At 43.9% G+C, this 14,056-nt stretch overlaps 1 protein-coding gene across 1 annotated transcript in view; it reads right to left on the bottom strand.

The window, feature by feature from the left end:
- Positions 1-10,476: 10,476 nt before the first annotated feature.
- Positions 10,477-14,056, bottom strand: part of LOC144112546 (conserved oligomeric Golgi complex subunit 4-like) — a gene marked incomplete at its 5' end in the record, with an annotated part of 72,813 nt that continues 69,233 nt past the window's right edge. The window contains 2 exon segments of the mRNA XM_077645349.1: positions 10,477-10,734; positions 11,917-12,008. Of these exon segments, the coding sequence (XP_077501475.1) occupies positions 10,692-10,734; positions 11,917-12,008 (135 nt within the window).

Below are 14,056 nucleotides of genomic sequence, written 5' to 3'. Positions count from 1 at the left end.
GAAATATGTTTTCGGCTCATGGTTGACTCTTGCTCTCGGTGGCCCTGACTAACGTTCCTTTATTAAGAAGGTAGTGACATTCTCCGTTTCCTGCTGGCTTCCTTCTAAAACCTCCATGCCCATCACTGCGTGAGAGCGTCGCTGGAAGGTTCGAAACTATTTGGTGCACTTGAAAAATTGCAAAGCTTTGCCTTTGTTTTGCCATTGATTGGCCGGGCAGGAGTTTCCTGCTTGAACTGTCTGCACCCGTTGGTGGCTCCTGCCCGACCTGCTTTAACTGCACCGTGTGATTGTGGTCTCTTCACCACCAGAAAATCGGCCCTTCAAATACAATGTTTTCAGTGCATTAGGTTCGACATAACTGCAGCGCGAAATAAAGACTAACACAATGGAAGGAAAACACTCACGACACGGACAGTCTGTGCACTCAAAATTGGTTTTATTTTGCCAATGCATGGGAAATATAAAGGTTCCGCCATGCACGCGCTCACATAATACAGAGGAAAAGGAGACGTGCCAACGACAGTATAGCTCTTCTTAGCTCGTGCCTCAGCTCCAATACCATCGGGGTTGATGCCGTCTGTGGTGCAGGCCACGGCAATGTGCCAGGATGCTGCGCCAGTAACAGCATGGTGTGTTTATATTTTGACGAGAGCGCCAGCGGCAATGGCTCACTTGGCAGTCTTGGCAGCGTTCCAGGACACTGGTGTGGCCGGCTGCCGACAGGGTATGTGGTGCAAGAAAGCCGGCGAGACTTGTCAAGAAGAGACATGGGGCGTGAGGTAGCGCGTGTCAGAGTACGTGCACTCGAGCACCGGAGGAGAACCTGGTAGTTTAGGCCAGAATATCACAAAAATTCTTAGCTTTCACGCCACAGCTAACGCTAAAACATTTGCGGTACACACTTGTAACTGTCGTCCGAGTTTTATTTATGTAGAATGTTGTCCCACTCATTTGGGTAACCTCTTCTGTGCAATTGGTCATGAAATCGGCTATGGAGCAGCTGTGTTTTGTGCATACGCTGAAGTTACTATCCTTTCCAAACCAAGAAAAAAACTGGTAGGGTTTTAACGTAGTTATAGGGGGAGGCTACCCTTGAACACCAACTTTTTTGTTCCTTGAGATATCTGAATGAAATTTTCAGGATAGGCTAACAGCACAACCATTTGAACAACTACCAAGTTTCGTGTAGCTGTGAGCACTGGTTCTCAAATTACAGGAGTATATCAAAGTGGTCCACATAAGGTCGCTTATTCCAGGCTTGGAGAATTTTAAAATAGCCTTGGCACTGTGAAGTTCATTACGGTCATTCCTGGATAGGTGCCCCAGGGCAAAAGCTGGAAAAGTTTAGCACAGCACAGAATTTAGTTTCAATAAATTAGACCTTCATTAGGCATATTTCAATAACTTGAAAATAACTTGAATAAGTTCCACCGAATATGGCGCGGCAGCCACCTCCGGGTCCGCACGCAGGCGTCCGGGGAGGCAGTCTGTCACACTGCAGCCGGAGGACATCCGATCCCGTCTAGGACAAGAGGTCTTCAGCCTTGGCCGCCAGACGGACTGCGAAGCGCTGAGTTTTTCGTCGGAGCTTCTTAGCGTAGTCTCCCATTCATCGCTAGTTTTAATCGCGTTGCGCCCTGGGCCATGAAAGCATCTCCATATTATGTGATCTAATAATGTTGCCACGTGGCCGCAAAATTTACAAATTCCGGTTTCTGCACCGTCCCTCTTCCGCACTCTCGCACTCGTCCAACTCCACAGGGGCGAGAGAAATGTCCAGCTCGGAGTCTTCTCCAGTCGTAGGATTCCTTTTTACTCGGGGATCTATGCGGTGGCGGATATATCCTCCTGTCTTTCTTCAGATTGTCGGTTAGATCCATAAACATGCCAATACTTTCTTTGCTTTTAGATGTTGTTGTGGAGGCGTCCGCAGCACCACGAAGTAGTGAGGAGCGGGCGAGCATGTGGGCAGCTTTGTTGCCGGCGAGACTGGCGTGTGCTGGGGTTCAGATTGTAGGTACGCTTCCGGCGAGACTCGACTCCTTCAGAATTTTGGCAGCATGATTGCTAACTCTACCCTTGCTAAAATTCCTAACCGCCGCTTTGCTATCGCGACGTGTTTCACGCCTGGTCATGCAATGGCAATGACTATTGCAATCTCCTCCGCCTCTATAGGCGTTAGAGCTCGGTTTTTTTCGATTCCTATATTGCATGAAAAGGTCGCCGGGAAGGGCTCGCCAACTTTCGCTCGTGATTGTGGGTCCTCTGCTGCCTGTAGAAGTGCATTATTTGGCTCAGGTGTTCATGACAACACAATGCAGTGATTGAGCAAGGTGATGTCCTCTCCTCGGAAGGTGTTTCAGAGCCCCTTTGATGGGCTTTTATTCGTCATATTTGCTGCAGTCGACTTAGGGGAAGGATAAGCGCCGTTCTTTCTCGTTGGCTATTTCTGTCGCGCTGTGCGCATCTAAAAAAGCACGCGCCGCAGCATTCGTCTTTCTCGTGGATCGTCTCTCGCGTGCTGTGCGCCTCTAAATATATACTAATGACCATAGCCTGAAAATTATTTTGCACGCTTCTTAGGTGCCGCTGTACAAACGTGACTTTGCTATGTAGATGGGTTAAAAGCATGCCCGGTAGGAAATAATGCCAAAACAATAAACACATTCCCCCCCTTCGCTGCGACGAGACATTGGCTGCTTGCAACTCGAAATTTCAGCCATCGTTTCCTTCTTTGCTATGCAAAAGTTCAGTTTTTAAGATGACGCTAGCCTCATCTTTTCACCAGCGTGCTCTTTTTATTCGGAAGGCAAAAACCAGATAAGAATGCAATGTATTATGTACATACCCCTTTAACGCGCCAAGGTGAAACCTGCATGCCTATTTTCCTCGGTTTCTCTGAGCATCGTTTGGAGAAGCCTGTAATTTCACGTTTCTCGTGTTCAGCTTGCGCATTTCTTTGATGTAACAGCAGATAATACACGACAACAAAAAAAAGTGAATTGAAGGACAACCAAAGCAACTTATTGCACTGATATACACAGCAGACACCCCACTTCTGGGACAAGCTGTCCAACTTTCGGTGGCTTCACTCACGCTCGCCTCGGAAAGCGGGAATGCGGCATCCAACTACCTAGTGGAGATCCGTGGGTGGAACAATTCGTTTACTCGGTGAAGTGCTTTATTACAGAAGTCGATTTAAGGTGGGGTGAGATTATGAACATGGTTTTCAAAGACTGGCTCTAGAGTAGCCGTAATAAAAGCTATGGATACGAAATTTGCTAGCAATGCAGCTTGCATAGAGTGCGAAACTAGATTAAAATTCTGCCTATATTAATTTTTTCCCGCTTGCATTCCTTTTTCCTAAAATCTAATGGATGCAGAATCCTGAAATTTTGTATGGGATTAGAAATGTTTGTTGCACAACAGGTCAAATTATTTGCTTTGAGCAAAATGTAGTTTCTTTTCTCACTGCTGTAAAATCACCACCCACAAATGTTTCTTTTATAAAAACACAAACTTCTGAACACTACTGATTCTAGTTAAAGTCATGCAAAAGGCATTGATTCGAATCTGTGGAAAATTGTTTTCTTACGCCTTATAGTCCCTATATAATATTACGATAAGAAAGGGTGTAAGGCAGAGAGACACGATCTCGCCAATCCTATTCACTGCATGTTTACAGGGGGTATTTAGGTTTGGTGCACTGACATCGTATTCAGAGGCCTAGATTGAGAACAGTTGGGGGCAAGACTTAATAGAGAATACCTTAGTAATCTGCGATTCGCTGATGACATTGCCCTGCTAAGTCACTGGGATGAACCGCAAAACATGATCAATGAGTTAGACAGGCAGAGCAGTACTATGGGCCTAAAACTTAATATGAAGAAAACCAAAGTAATGTTGAACAGTCACAGAAGGGAACAGCAGTTTCCAACTGGTAGTGAGTTGCTGGAAGTGGTAAGAGAATACATCTACTTAAGGCAGGTAGTGACCGTAGCTCCAGATCACGAGAGCAAAATAACTATAAGAATAAGAAAGGGGTGGAGTGCATTTGGCAGGTTCTCTCAGATCATGAATGGCAGTTTACCAATATCCCTCAAGAGAAAAGTATATAACAGCTGTATCTTACTGGTACTATGGGGCACAAATGCGGAGGCTAACGGAAAGGGTTCCGTTTAAGGATACTGCAATGAACTATGGAAAGAAAAACTATAGGTGTAACGTTAAGAGATAGGAAGAGGGCATAGTAGGTCAGGGATCAAAGGTGGGTTAATGATATCCTAGACGTAATCAAGAGGAAGAAATGGGCTTGGGCAGGGCATGTAATGCGAAAACAAGGTAACCGATGGTCCTTAATAATCACAAGATTGGATTCCAAGGGGAGAGAAGCGTAGCAGGAGGCGGCAGAAAGTTAGGCGAGAGGATGAGATAAAGAAGTTTATGGGAACAGGGTGGCCACAGCTGGCACAGGACAGGGTTAATTGGGGAGATATGCAAGAGGCCTTTGTTCTGCAATGGGTGTAGTCAGACTGATGATGATAATGACAGTTCCTGAGAAAGACCCATCAACCTTCAGAAATGCTGTTTTGCAAAAAATGCAGATAAGGCCTCTGAAAACTCAAACCTTTCCACTCAACACGACCATGAACGCAAAAAAAAGTTTTGAAATTGCAAACGCCCAAGTGTAATTTATTACCTGAAAGCTAAAGAAATGCTCTATCAGAAGGTCGCCAAATCTAGAATTTTTTTTTGCAAAACAAACTGGGATGAGAAAAATTCAAATAGCGCCTCTAAAAACTCACTTTTGCACTTGATGTCATCACGAAAAACTACCATAAAAGCATTTGGAATTCTTGACTACCTAAGTGTGTTACATTTTCTCGAAGCTAAGAAATGCTCTATCAGAAGGTTGTAAAATCTAAAAATTTAAGTTTTTTTTAAAATAGTCTCACTGCCCCTGAACAATAAGTATGATAAGTTACTATGATAATTACCATCTGTTTTTGCCATTAGCAATTTAAAAGTCAATGCTTTTCAGTCACCTACTTCAAAATCAACAATTTTGGCACGTTCCAAGCTGTGGAACTCAACCCACATGCTAGATGTGTAATACTATGCCGTGACTTTTAAATACCGTATCTATCAGCAATGTACTACTGGGGTCAAAAGTTTCCGGGGCGAGAGTTCTAGTGAAAACGTTTATTGTAGCTCCACCTCGCTACCCAGTCGCCTGATATTGTATGAAGACATTAAAGGCCTAAATGCTCCTTCCTCTCTTCACAATATCAGGCGACAGGGAGCTGGGTGGAGCTGCAATAAACGTTTTTCCTCGATCTCGCGTCCCGGAAACTTTTGTCCCCAATAGTACAAGTGTAAAAATGCAAAATGCGTCACATCAAATGGAGCTTCTTATATAACTCTTTAAATATAGGAGTGGAGAGTTGATACATTTTTTTCTTTCCTGCCTCTTGTTGATTGAATACAGTTTTCACAGAATTAATTTATATTCATCTACAAAGCGTATAAAGAATGAATATGTAGAACTTTTCTTGCTTGGGCGGCATACCCACAGCTTTATGGTCTAAATAAAATGAAACGAAACTAAACGTACTAGTTTGCAACACAACCATACAGTTTATTTCGAAAGCAAGGCTTGACTCTTTTGCACATACACTTTCTGGTTCTTTCCACCTTTATGGCCTAAATAAAATGAAATGAAATTAAACATACTAGTTTGCAACACAACCATACAGTTTATTCCGAAAGCAAGGCTTGACTCCTTCGCACATACACTTTGTGATTCTTTCCACACATGATCAGTTGAGAACAAAAACTATTACCACCCTTACCACTCTCATCTGAACAAGACAAGCTGGAAATATGTACAGCAGTATTAGAACTCTGTTGCCCCAGTACACCAACAGCAGGTGGAGCACTAGTATGCCCTGTATTCACTGCAGGCTCAGCTTTCAATTTCTTTGTGCAGCCTGGGATAAGTCTGATCCTTTTCTACAACATATGCAATGCAACTATGTTTATTTTTAAGTTTACAACGAAGTTTGCAATCTATATACCTTCTTGCTTCAGGATACACCATAAATGCATTACAGCATCAGGCACCCTGACAGCCTATAATGTTGATATGCCATCGTTTCCCAAACTTTTTTGGTACAGCATTACAGTTAACAATACTTTTTTCTGTCTGGCGCAGTTCCGCAACATTGGCAATGTGCAAGTTACACGGCTGACAGGAGTGACGCCACCATTCAACTGGCTTGGAGTTGCCATCATAAACCTGATACTGCAAGACCAGGCTGACAGATTGCGCCAGAAACTGGAGGAAGAAGCCAAGAAGGCTCTCAACGAGTCCCTTGAGAACACCAGAATTCCAATTACGATAAATTGAGTGTAGCAGCTACACTGCAGCATGGTTAGCAGGCACATAGCCAGAATTTTTTGTCAGGAGGGCCCCCAACGTAATTTCTTGCATGGAAGTGGGTGCTGTACGATGCAAGCCCAAGAGCACTGCTAAAAGAAAAAACTGCGGGGGGGGGGGGGGCACCCCCCTTTACGTTAACATACTAAAACCAGATTGTCCACCTGATGGCTAACATAATAAAAGAAGTTTGATAGTTTACTTGTACTTGTGTTCATAGGAGCCAGAGCACAATATGTTTTGGCCTCACTGCAATATTAGAGAGTTATAGCATAGCCCGATTCACTACAGTGATCAGCTTCCATGGGGCGCCACTGTACATGTGCAGATTGTCCTGAGGGCGCCAGATGGTGCCAGGTGCTGGCCAGCTACGTGCACACCTGCTGTGTCTGAAACAGTCAGAGTGTATGTACTGGCAGCGTGCAGAAGCGGATTGCGCTATGCTATAACTCTATTCATGGAACATTCAGCCCGGTACTTTCAATGAATAGCTCTTGCACATCCACTAAAGGATGGTCCTACTTAAAGAACATTTGGACCATAGGTGCTAGAAAATGTTTCTTTAAACTTATAGTGCCATTAATTGCATCTCCATGCCCTCCATTCCTGAAATCACGTGACCCTACCGTGCTAACACAAACATATCAAGCAGAGACCATGAAATACTAGCCCTGTGTGCCAAAAATTTTCTAACACTGAATACAAATAGATCAGAATATCGATAAACGAATGGAAATCTGTTAAATAGAACCACTGCTTAAATGGAGCACCAGCCTGTGTTAGCTGGATTTCTAGTAGGGCACTGTAAAAAAAACGAATTGGAACAAAAATTTTCTCACCAGGGGGGTAAAAGGAACCAGATACAGAACCGAAACAGCAACCAGTTGGCCAAGCTCAGGGCTATCGGTCAGAGATATCATTATTCTCTGGTTCCGTTTTGTTCTTCTCTGGCTTCCATTTCTGCTGCAGGCACAGGCAGCCCAATGGTGAAGACTGTAGGGGTGCATGAATATTTGGAATTTTGAATATGAATCGAATATATCTTTTACTCAGGTCATATTCAATTCCAAAAATGAGCATTCGAAAATTTCCAAATATCCAGCACCAACCAAACACTGTCGACTTTCATAAATCCGACTGTGGTAACACCATAATATATGTGGAAAAATTATCCGAAGTTTCAGTCTACAGTGCCGGAAAAGCAGTACAAAGGTGTTCTCTTCATTATCTTCTCCCTGGTTTATCGCATGGATCAGTCACATTCAGGCGCTGCTTGGCTTCGCCCGCACATGAAATTTGCAAAGTGGTCTTTCCTACATACCACGCTTGAAAACAAGATGGTCGATCACTCGCTTTGAACAAACAACGCGAAAGCATGCAGTTTTTGTTGGATCATTCTGTATTGTGTATACTTAAGGCCACACCCACGGCACTTGCTCTGTTATCTTTGCCACTCGGAAGCGTGAGCTCCACCATAATGATATGTGGGAAAGCCCACTTGCAAAATTTCGCAAGGGGCTCCCAAAGAGACTGAGTCTAGGTATGACTAGCAAAGATTGTGTTGTAGTGCCACCACATGGACTGGCACTTTGGAAAAAGAGGAGGAGGTGCCAGACACACGCCAGGTGGAACGTTGAAGGCACAGCTGCAGAGCGGACGTGTTGTTTGCTGGTTGTCGCTGCTCATCGGGTCTCGGCTGTCAAAAATCCTGCCTACTGCATGGTGGATTGTAGCCCATGTACATCTGAGATGCCTGTAACGGCAGGCGTGACGATGATAGAAGGGACTCTGTCTCCAGGCCAAAATATAGCCTGGCTGCATAGTTTCGTCGCCAGTATGCGGCGATGGCGGCTATCGGCCACACAATAGCCAGCTGTTCGAACAGAGCTGCGCACCACTTTCGGACGCAGACGAGCGCATCGCCAGCGATTTTTTAAATTTTTTACAGGCAATCTCGCTGTGATGCCAACGTGCGTTCCCCCTTTCTAACATGCTGCAACTGCGCCCTCGTCACCGGTTGTTACTGCTTGTGCGATGAAGCCTCCGGACAAGACTTCACTACATTTTCGGCAGTACATATTTTTTTCGGGGGAGTGGGGGGGGGGGGGGGGGGGGGGGGGTGCATTTGATACTTCAATCTTCCAGTAATTCAGGCATCTCTTCCAGTCCCTTGAAGTCAGAATTAATATAGTGTTACTACCAATCACATTATTTTCAGTTTCTAGTCATGTGTTAATTGATAAATTTCATTTTTTCAATCATTTTACATGATCACATTACAGGTTGAACACTGCTATACTGTCTAATCAAGCAATACACATTTCTGCGGAAGTTAAATTTTTTAATACGTGGTACTGTGTCAGTCCAGTTCATTTAATTTCTATTGCAAAGAGTGTACACTACTTTGAAGGAAGTGAGGCCAACATTTGTCAATTTATCTGACATTATTTTTTTCATACTGAACAGATATTCGACATTCGAAGGCAGTTTTGCTTCATATTCATATTCTATTTTCACTAGAGAATTTCAATATTCACACACCCCTACAAAAAAGATTCTTTCAGCAAAAGCAAGGCACACAACTGTTTGTGCAGTCTCTCAAGTTTGGGTGATACCATTCAGAAAAAAATAGCTGAAAAAGCTAAAGTAATCGTAAAATATTCTTCACTGTAAGTGGCCATTTCTATTTTATTTGCAGGTGGAAGAATGATTGTAAAATTGATAATCTTTTATTTTCTTTCATTTACAGTACTCTGTAAAAAACATTTTCATCCACTGCTACAATTTTGCAAAGAAGTTTATGGTGATAGTGCGCCATTCTGCTCGTTCTCTTTCCTGATAAATGACGCATATTTTCCTGGTCTCTTGCGGATTCGTTCCTTTTAAAGAGTCCTCAACTTAAACACTTAAATTGCGAAAAATCGTATTTTTGCATTAAACAGGTCTGACAACCCACACTCATGAAATGTATTTCGATGCTCCTGAAAGCTGGAACTGGAAAAGATACGTGTATTATTCACTGAATGCATTAGAGCATTACAGTTTCCTGTGAGGCTTCCTTGTGTTTCAAGAGGCAGCAGGTGCACAACACACTTTCTTATACCAGTTTCCATTGGGTGAACAGGAACACTTCTAATTGTGCTCAAAGTGCTCTCTCAAGTTGCTGCATTCCAATGGGCGAACAGGAACAGGAGCAGTTTGGCTACGCCGAGAGCAGTAGAGAGCAGTTCGAGCTGCTCCCGCACGAGAAGTGAAGTGCGGAGGAAATCACGAGATATAAATGCGTCATATCCTTTTGTTCTGGTTGTGTTTTCTTCATTTCGTCAGCAATGACGGCAGCAAAGAGTTGTCAAATCGTGGATTTACTTGTTGAAATGGACGATGGCAGCAGTGATAGTTGCTTTGGCTCGAGTTCGGGCAGCTCTAGCAGCGATGAAGACATCGAAGTGTAGGTTAAAATGTTTGAAGAACCCTTCTCACTGCCGCAGAAAAGACCCGAAGTTGAGGCATATGTCAAGAAAACAGTGTCTGCCAATTCGGATGAAGAGGTGAGTAGTCCACATTCTAAGACTGAAAGATCATGAATGATCTGTTAAAGCACCTAATTAGTGAAAGCAGAATCTGTTTGGCCTCGATTTCCATGGCAGCGGTTCAATGCCAAACAGAAACGCGGAATAAACTTTCTGCACAAATTCGCGTGGTTTCAGCCAGCTGTGGCAGGGATGCTGGGAAGGCATGCCCCGTGATACACCTTCGCCTCTTCTCTGCTCTTGGAATGCATGGAACATTCCAATTGAGTAGCAAGAAGTCGCACTCTCGCTGTGCTACTGCTCTGCTCCTCACTGCTCGTTGCCTCTGCTCCTGTTCTGCCAGCGTAATTCGCCATCAGACTCCCCAAGAGGATGGAGTAATTATTTCATTGCATTTGACCTCCTTTCAAAAGTTTGCTCATGGGCTTTCATTCACATTCTTTGCTCCTCAATCAACTACATACAATTGCTGCAATGTAAGAGGACAAAATAAAAAGAGACGTGTTGAATACCACGTGGCCTTTTTATTTCCTTTTTAAATAAAGTTAAGCAGTACTTAGCACCTTCCATATCATGCACAATAAGTGCATACACTGCATGACTTTGGTCTATGCACCATCTGTCACAAAAAATTAAATGTCACCTGCACTGGCCAAAGCAATGCCAGCCTTTCCTTTTTATGACACGAAGTACAACAATAGGCTCAGTGTTGGATACAACTAAAGCTTCAATCTTCTTATGTCCTCTTGACGGAAATCATTTCTGTAATTGCAAATGAAACAGGTGCTTCACTATTGCATAGTGGCAGTAAAAGAAGCACATGAAGTACAAGTGGCATATTGCAACCAAACCTATGAATTATGTAAGTAAAATATAGAGGAATAAAGTGGAAAACAGGCTTTTTGCTTTGCATCAATTATATGAGCGTTGTGACCTGAAAGATGAGAGCTAATAAGGTGTGCCGACGATAATTTGAATTGAATGGCCTAAAAGCAGTTTCGGCATTGAGCATCATGGCAAATGTGTTTTTGGACCAATTTTTCATGAAATTCATCCCGGAAAAGCCAAACACCAGGCCAGTGTCAGCATAACAGCAGTTACAGCAATGAACTGAATTTTTCTATAACTTGTTCCAATGGTACTGCTGCCACTAAGGGAGAATATACCGGGTGTCCCAACTAATTTGAGCCAAGGGTTAAAAAATCGCTTATTAGAGACAGGCGAGAGAAACCAGTTGCATATTGGTGGCAGCCATCTTGCGCACCACAGGCAATTTTCTGTTCCGCAAATAATAATTTAATTAAGTTTAATTATCTAAATTAATAAATATTGACTTTAGATGACAAATTGCATTTGAAGAGTTGTCGAGCACCTTCCGAAACACCCATTCCACCATTTACGATAAGGAAATCCTCGCGTGCGTCTTTTTTTCCCAGCTCCAAAGAAAGCGCGAAATACAAAAGAAACCAGGTGACTAACGCACTTGCGCGCCATGATCGTGCTGCTCTCAAGCGTGGTTTGAGCAAACGAAATCGTCTGCAGCCTTTACTCGACGGCCCCGAAGCAGCGGCAGGCCGATATGTTGGCGGTCGTTTCTTGTCTGAGTCAGCCAGAGGCACACATGACATTTTCTGAGAAGACATCCTATTCAACGTCACAGACGTGTAGTTATGGGATGCCACAGACTCGTGTAGTTAAGGGATGAGTGAGCAAGTTTTCAGTATGGAACAAGCAGCAGCAGCCTGAGCACATGTGGTACTTCTGTAGTAATGGTGACACTTTCAATTAGGATCCTCATGACAGCTCTTCTGAATCAAAATTTTGTTCACATGCTGCACCAGTTTCATCAAAATGAAATAATGAGTGCTAAGCATAGACTGCTGGGCTAGTTGGTTCTGAATAAAACGATGTTTCATAATGCAATAAGGAGTAGTACCAGTTTACCTCAGGCTCAAGACCTGTCTCACTTCTGTGGGTGTAAGCCTCCAAGTCATTGGTCCAGCATTGGTTCCCCAAATATCCAGGATTTCAGAAACCTGAAATTCACAGCAGAATATTTAAGAGGGTGTCCTTTAGTAGAAAGTTTGAAGTAAGGATTTCAGAATGTGATGAATGCATACCCTATAAACGTGTGTATGGGCCACAGCCCGTTTTCCCCAAGGAAATATTTAAAAAATTGGCAGTGGCTTAGCTCAGCTATGCCATGATACATGCAGCGAAAGCTAAGGCATAGCTTGGTTAGCCTTGGTTAATCTTGATTGCAAGTCTAGGTTGTCTGGCTAGTTGTCACGTGATTTGCCATGCGGTTGGTCACATGACTAGTCACGTGGTTGGTGACGTGGTGCGGTGTGACCACAGTGGGAATGCGAGCATGGAGAAACTGCGAGTTCCTGGCCAATGTAGCTTTTGCTACAAAAAAAATAATATCCATGTAAGGGACGCACCTAAACTTTCCACGACCCAGACGGGAATAGCCTTCGAAACGCACGTGCCAGCTCCGGCTGCGAGCAATGGTGCGCTTGATCGCAGAGGCGACGCATGCACACAGGAGCTTCCAGGTGCCGCCCACAAATGGCACCCGAGGCCGTGGCTCATCATCATCATCGTCAGCTTCTTCCTCCGCCGCAAGCTCTCGCTATCCATATTGGCATCAGTATCACCAGCTCCAGCCTTTTGTGGTTGTCAAAGGCACGGGAGTTGTGGTTTTCGCGTGCTGCTACCAAGCGCTGCAGTTTTAGCATGGTGGGCAAGTACCTTAATAGCTACACGGTTGGGTTTGCTGTCAAACACGGCAAGCGTGCGGCGGGCAGGAAATTTGACGTGGTTGAGAAGTGCGTTCGACGATGGTGCAACCAAAAGGATGCATTGAGGGACACAAGCTGTAAAAAGCGGGCTTATCGAGGCAAGCCGTGCAAGTTTCCCGAACTGGAAGAAGAGCTGCTCTGCTATGTGACGGAAGCGCGGAACAACGGCTACACGTTGACAGCGGACATGCTGCGTGACTTCTTGTGGGATGAGCGTGCACCAGAGCACAGCACCAGCTCAGAGTCGGAATACTCCGCAAGTAAAGATTGAATGTAGAATAAATGCTACTTAATCCCTCATTGGTGTGTTCTTTAAATTTTTTTTTTCGCACATCGCGTGTATGGACCGCACCCCCGAAAATTGGCCCTCAAATCTAGAAAAAAAAAGTGCGGCCCTTACACGCATTTATACGGTATATACATAAAAAGTACGCCTTCATGGTGTAACACTTATGTCGAGAAGTTTTTAATAAACAGTCCAGTTTCCAACAACAATCTTCAAAATTTTGTAAATGTTCTTCAGGAGTGTAGTAAGACATGAGGAAACGAGTGAAAGGTGCAAAAAGACATGGGAAAAGTGTTTCACTTAGCACTGCACCATGCAGACTGCTGATACTTCATGCAATCGCTTTGATTCAAGGTTTTTACAATTTCTGCTAATATTCCATGTACACACAGTCTGTGACTGTAATGGGTAACATGACAGGTGCACTTTTTCTTTTTTCAGTTTTCAAATGACCAAGTAGTCTAGGAGTGGTGCAATAACAGAGTGCTCAATTCATATACTGATCCACTGATCTCTAACAAAAATGAGACTCACACTATGCCCATTATTATGCTTTGTTCCTATCAAAACGCAGTCGCAGCAGCCAGGTACTAAACACACTTATGTATTTAGTAAGAAAATACTCAGCCACTGATCCACAGTAGCTCTCTTAGCTTGATTCTGAAAAAAACTAACAAAAAACCAGCGAAAATAGATGTTCTGCTCAGCGCAACAGTAACCGACTGAGCATATAAAGCAATGCAGCACTCCTATGCAGCATTTACAGGAGGCTGCAGATCTCCTTTGTTATTCAGTCTTCAAATGAAACCTTTGAATGTGGCATAGGGAGCTGCATTTCTGACAGTAGGCTTCACACTCCGACATGAATGTTTTAGGTTTAGGTTTATGGGGGTTTAACGTCCCAAAGCGACTCAGGCTATGAGGGACGCCGTAGTGAAGGGCTCCGGAAATTTCGACCACCTGGGGTTCTTTTACGTGCACTGACATCGCACAG

Source organism: Amblyomma americanum, unplaced genomic scaffold (genome assembly GCF_052857255.1).
Source record: "Amblyomma americanum isolate KBUSLIRL-KWMA unplaced genomic scaffold, ASM5285725v1 scaffold_408, whole genome shotgun sequence".
Taxonomy (NCBI): Eukaryota; Metazoa; Arthropoda; class Arachnida; order Ixodida; family Ixodidae; genus Amblyomma; species Amblyomma americanum.
This window is presented reverse-complemented; position numbering and strand designations above follow the sequence as displayed.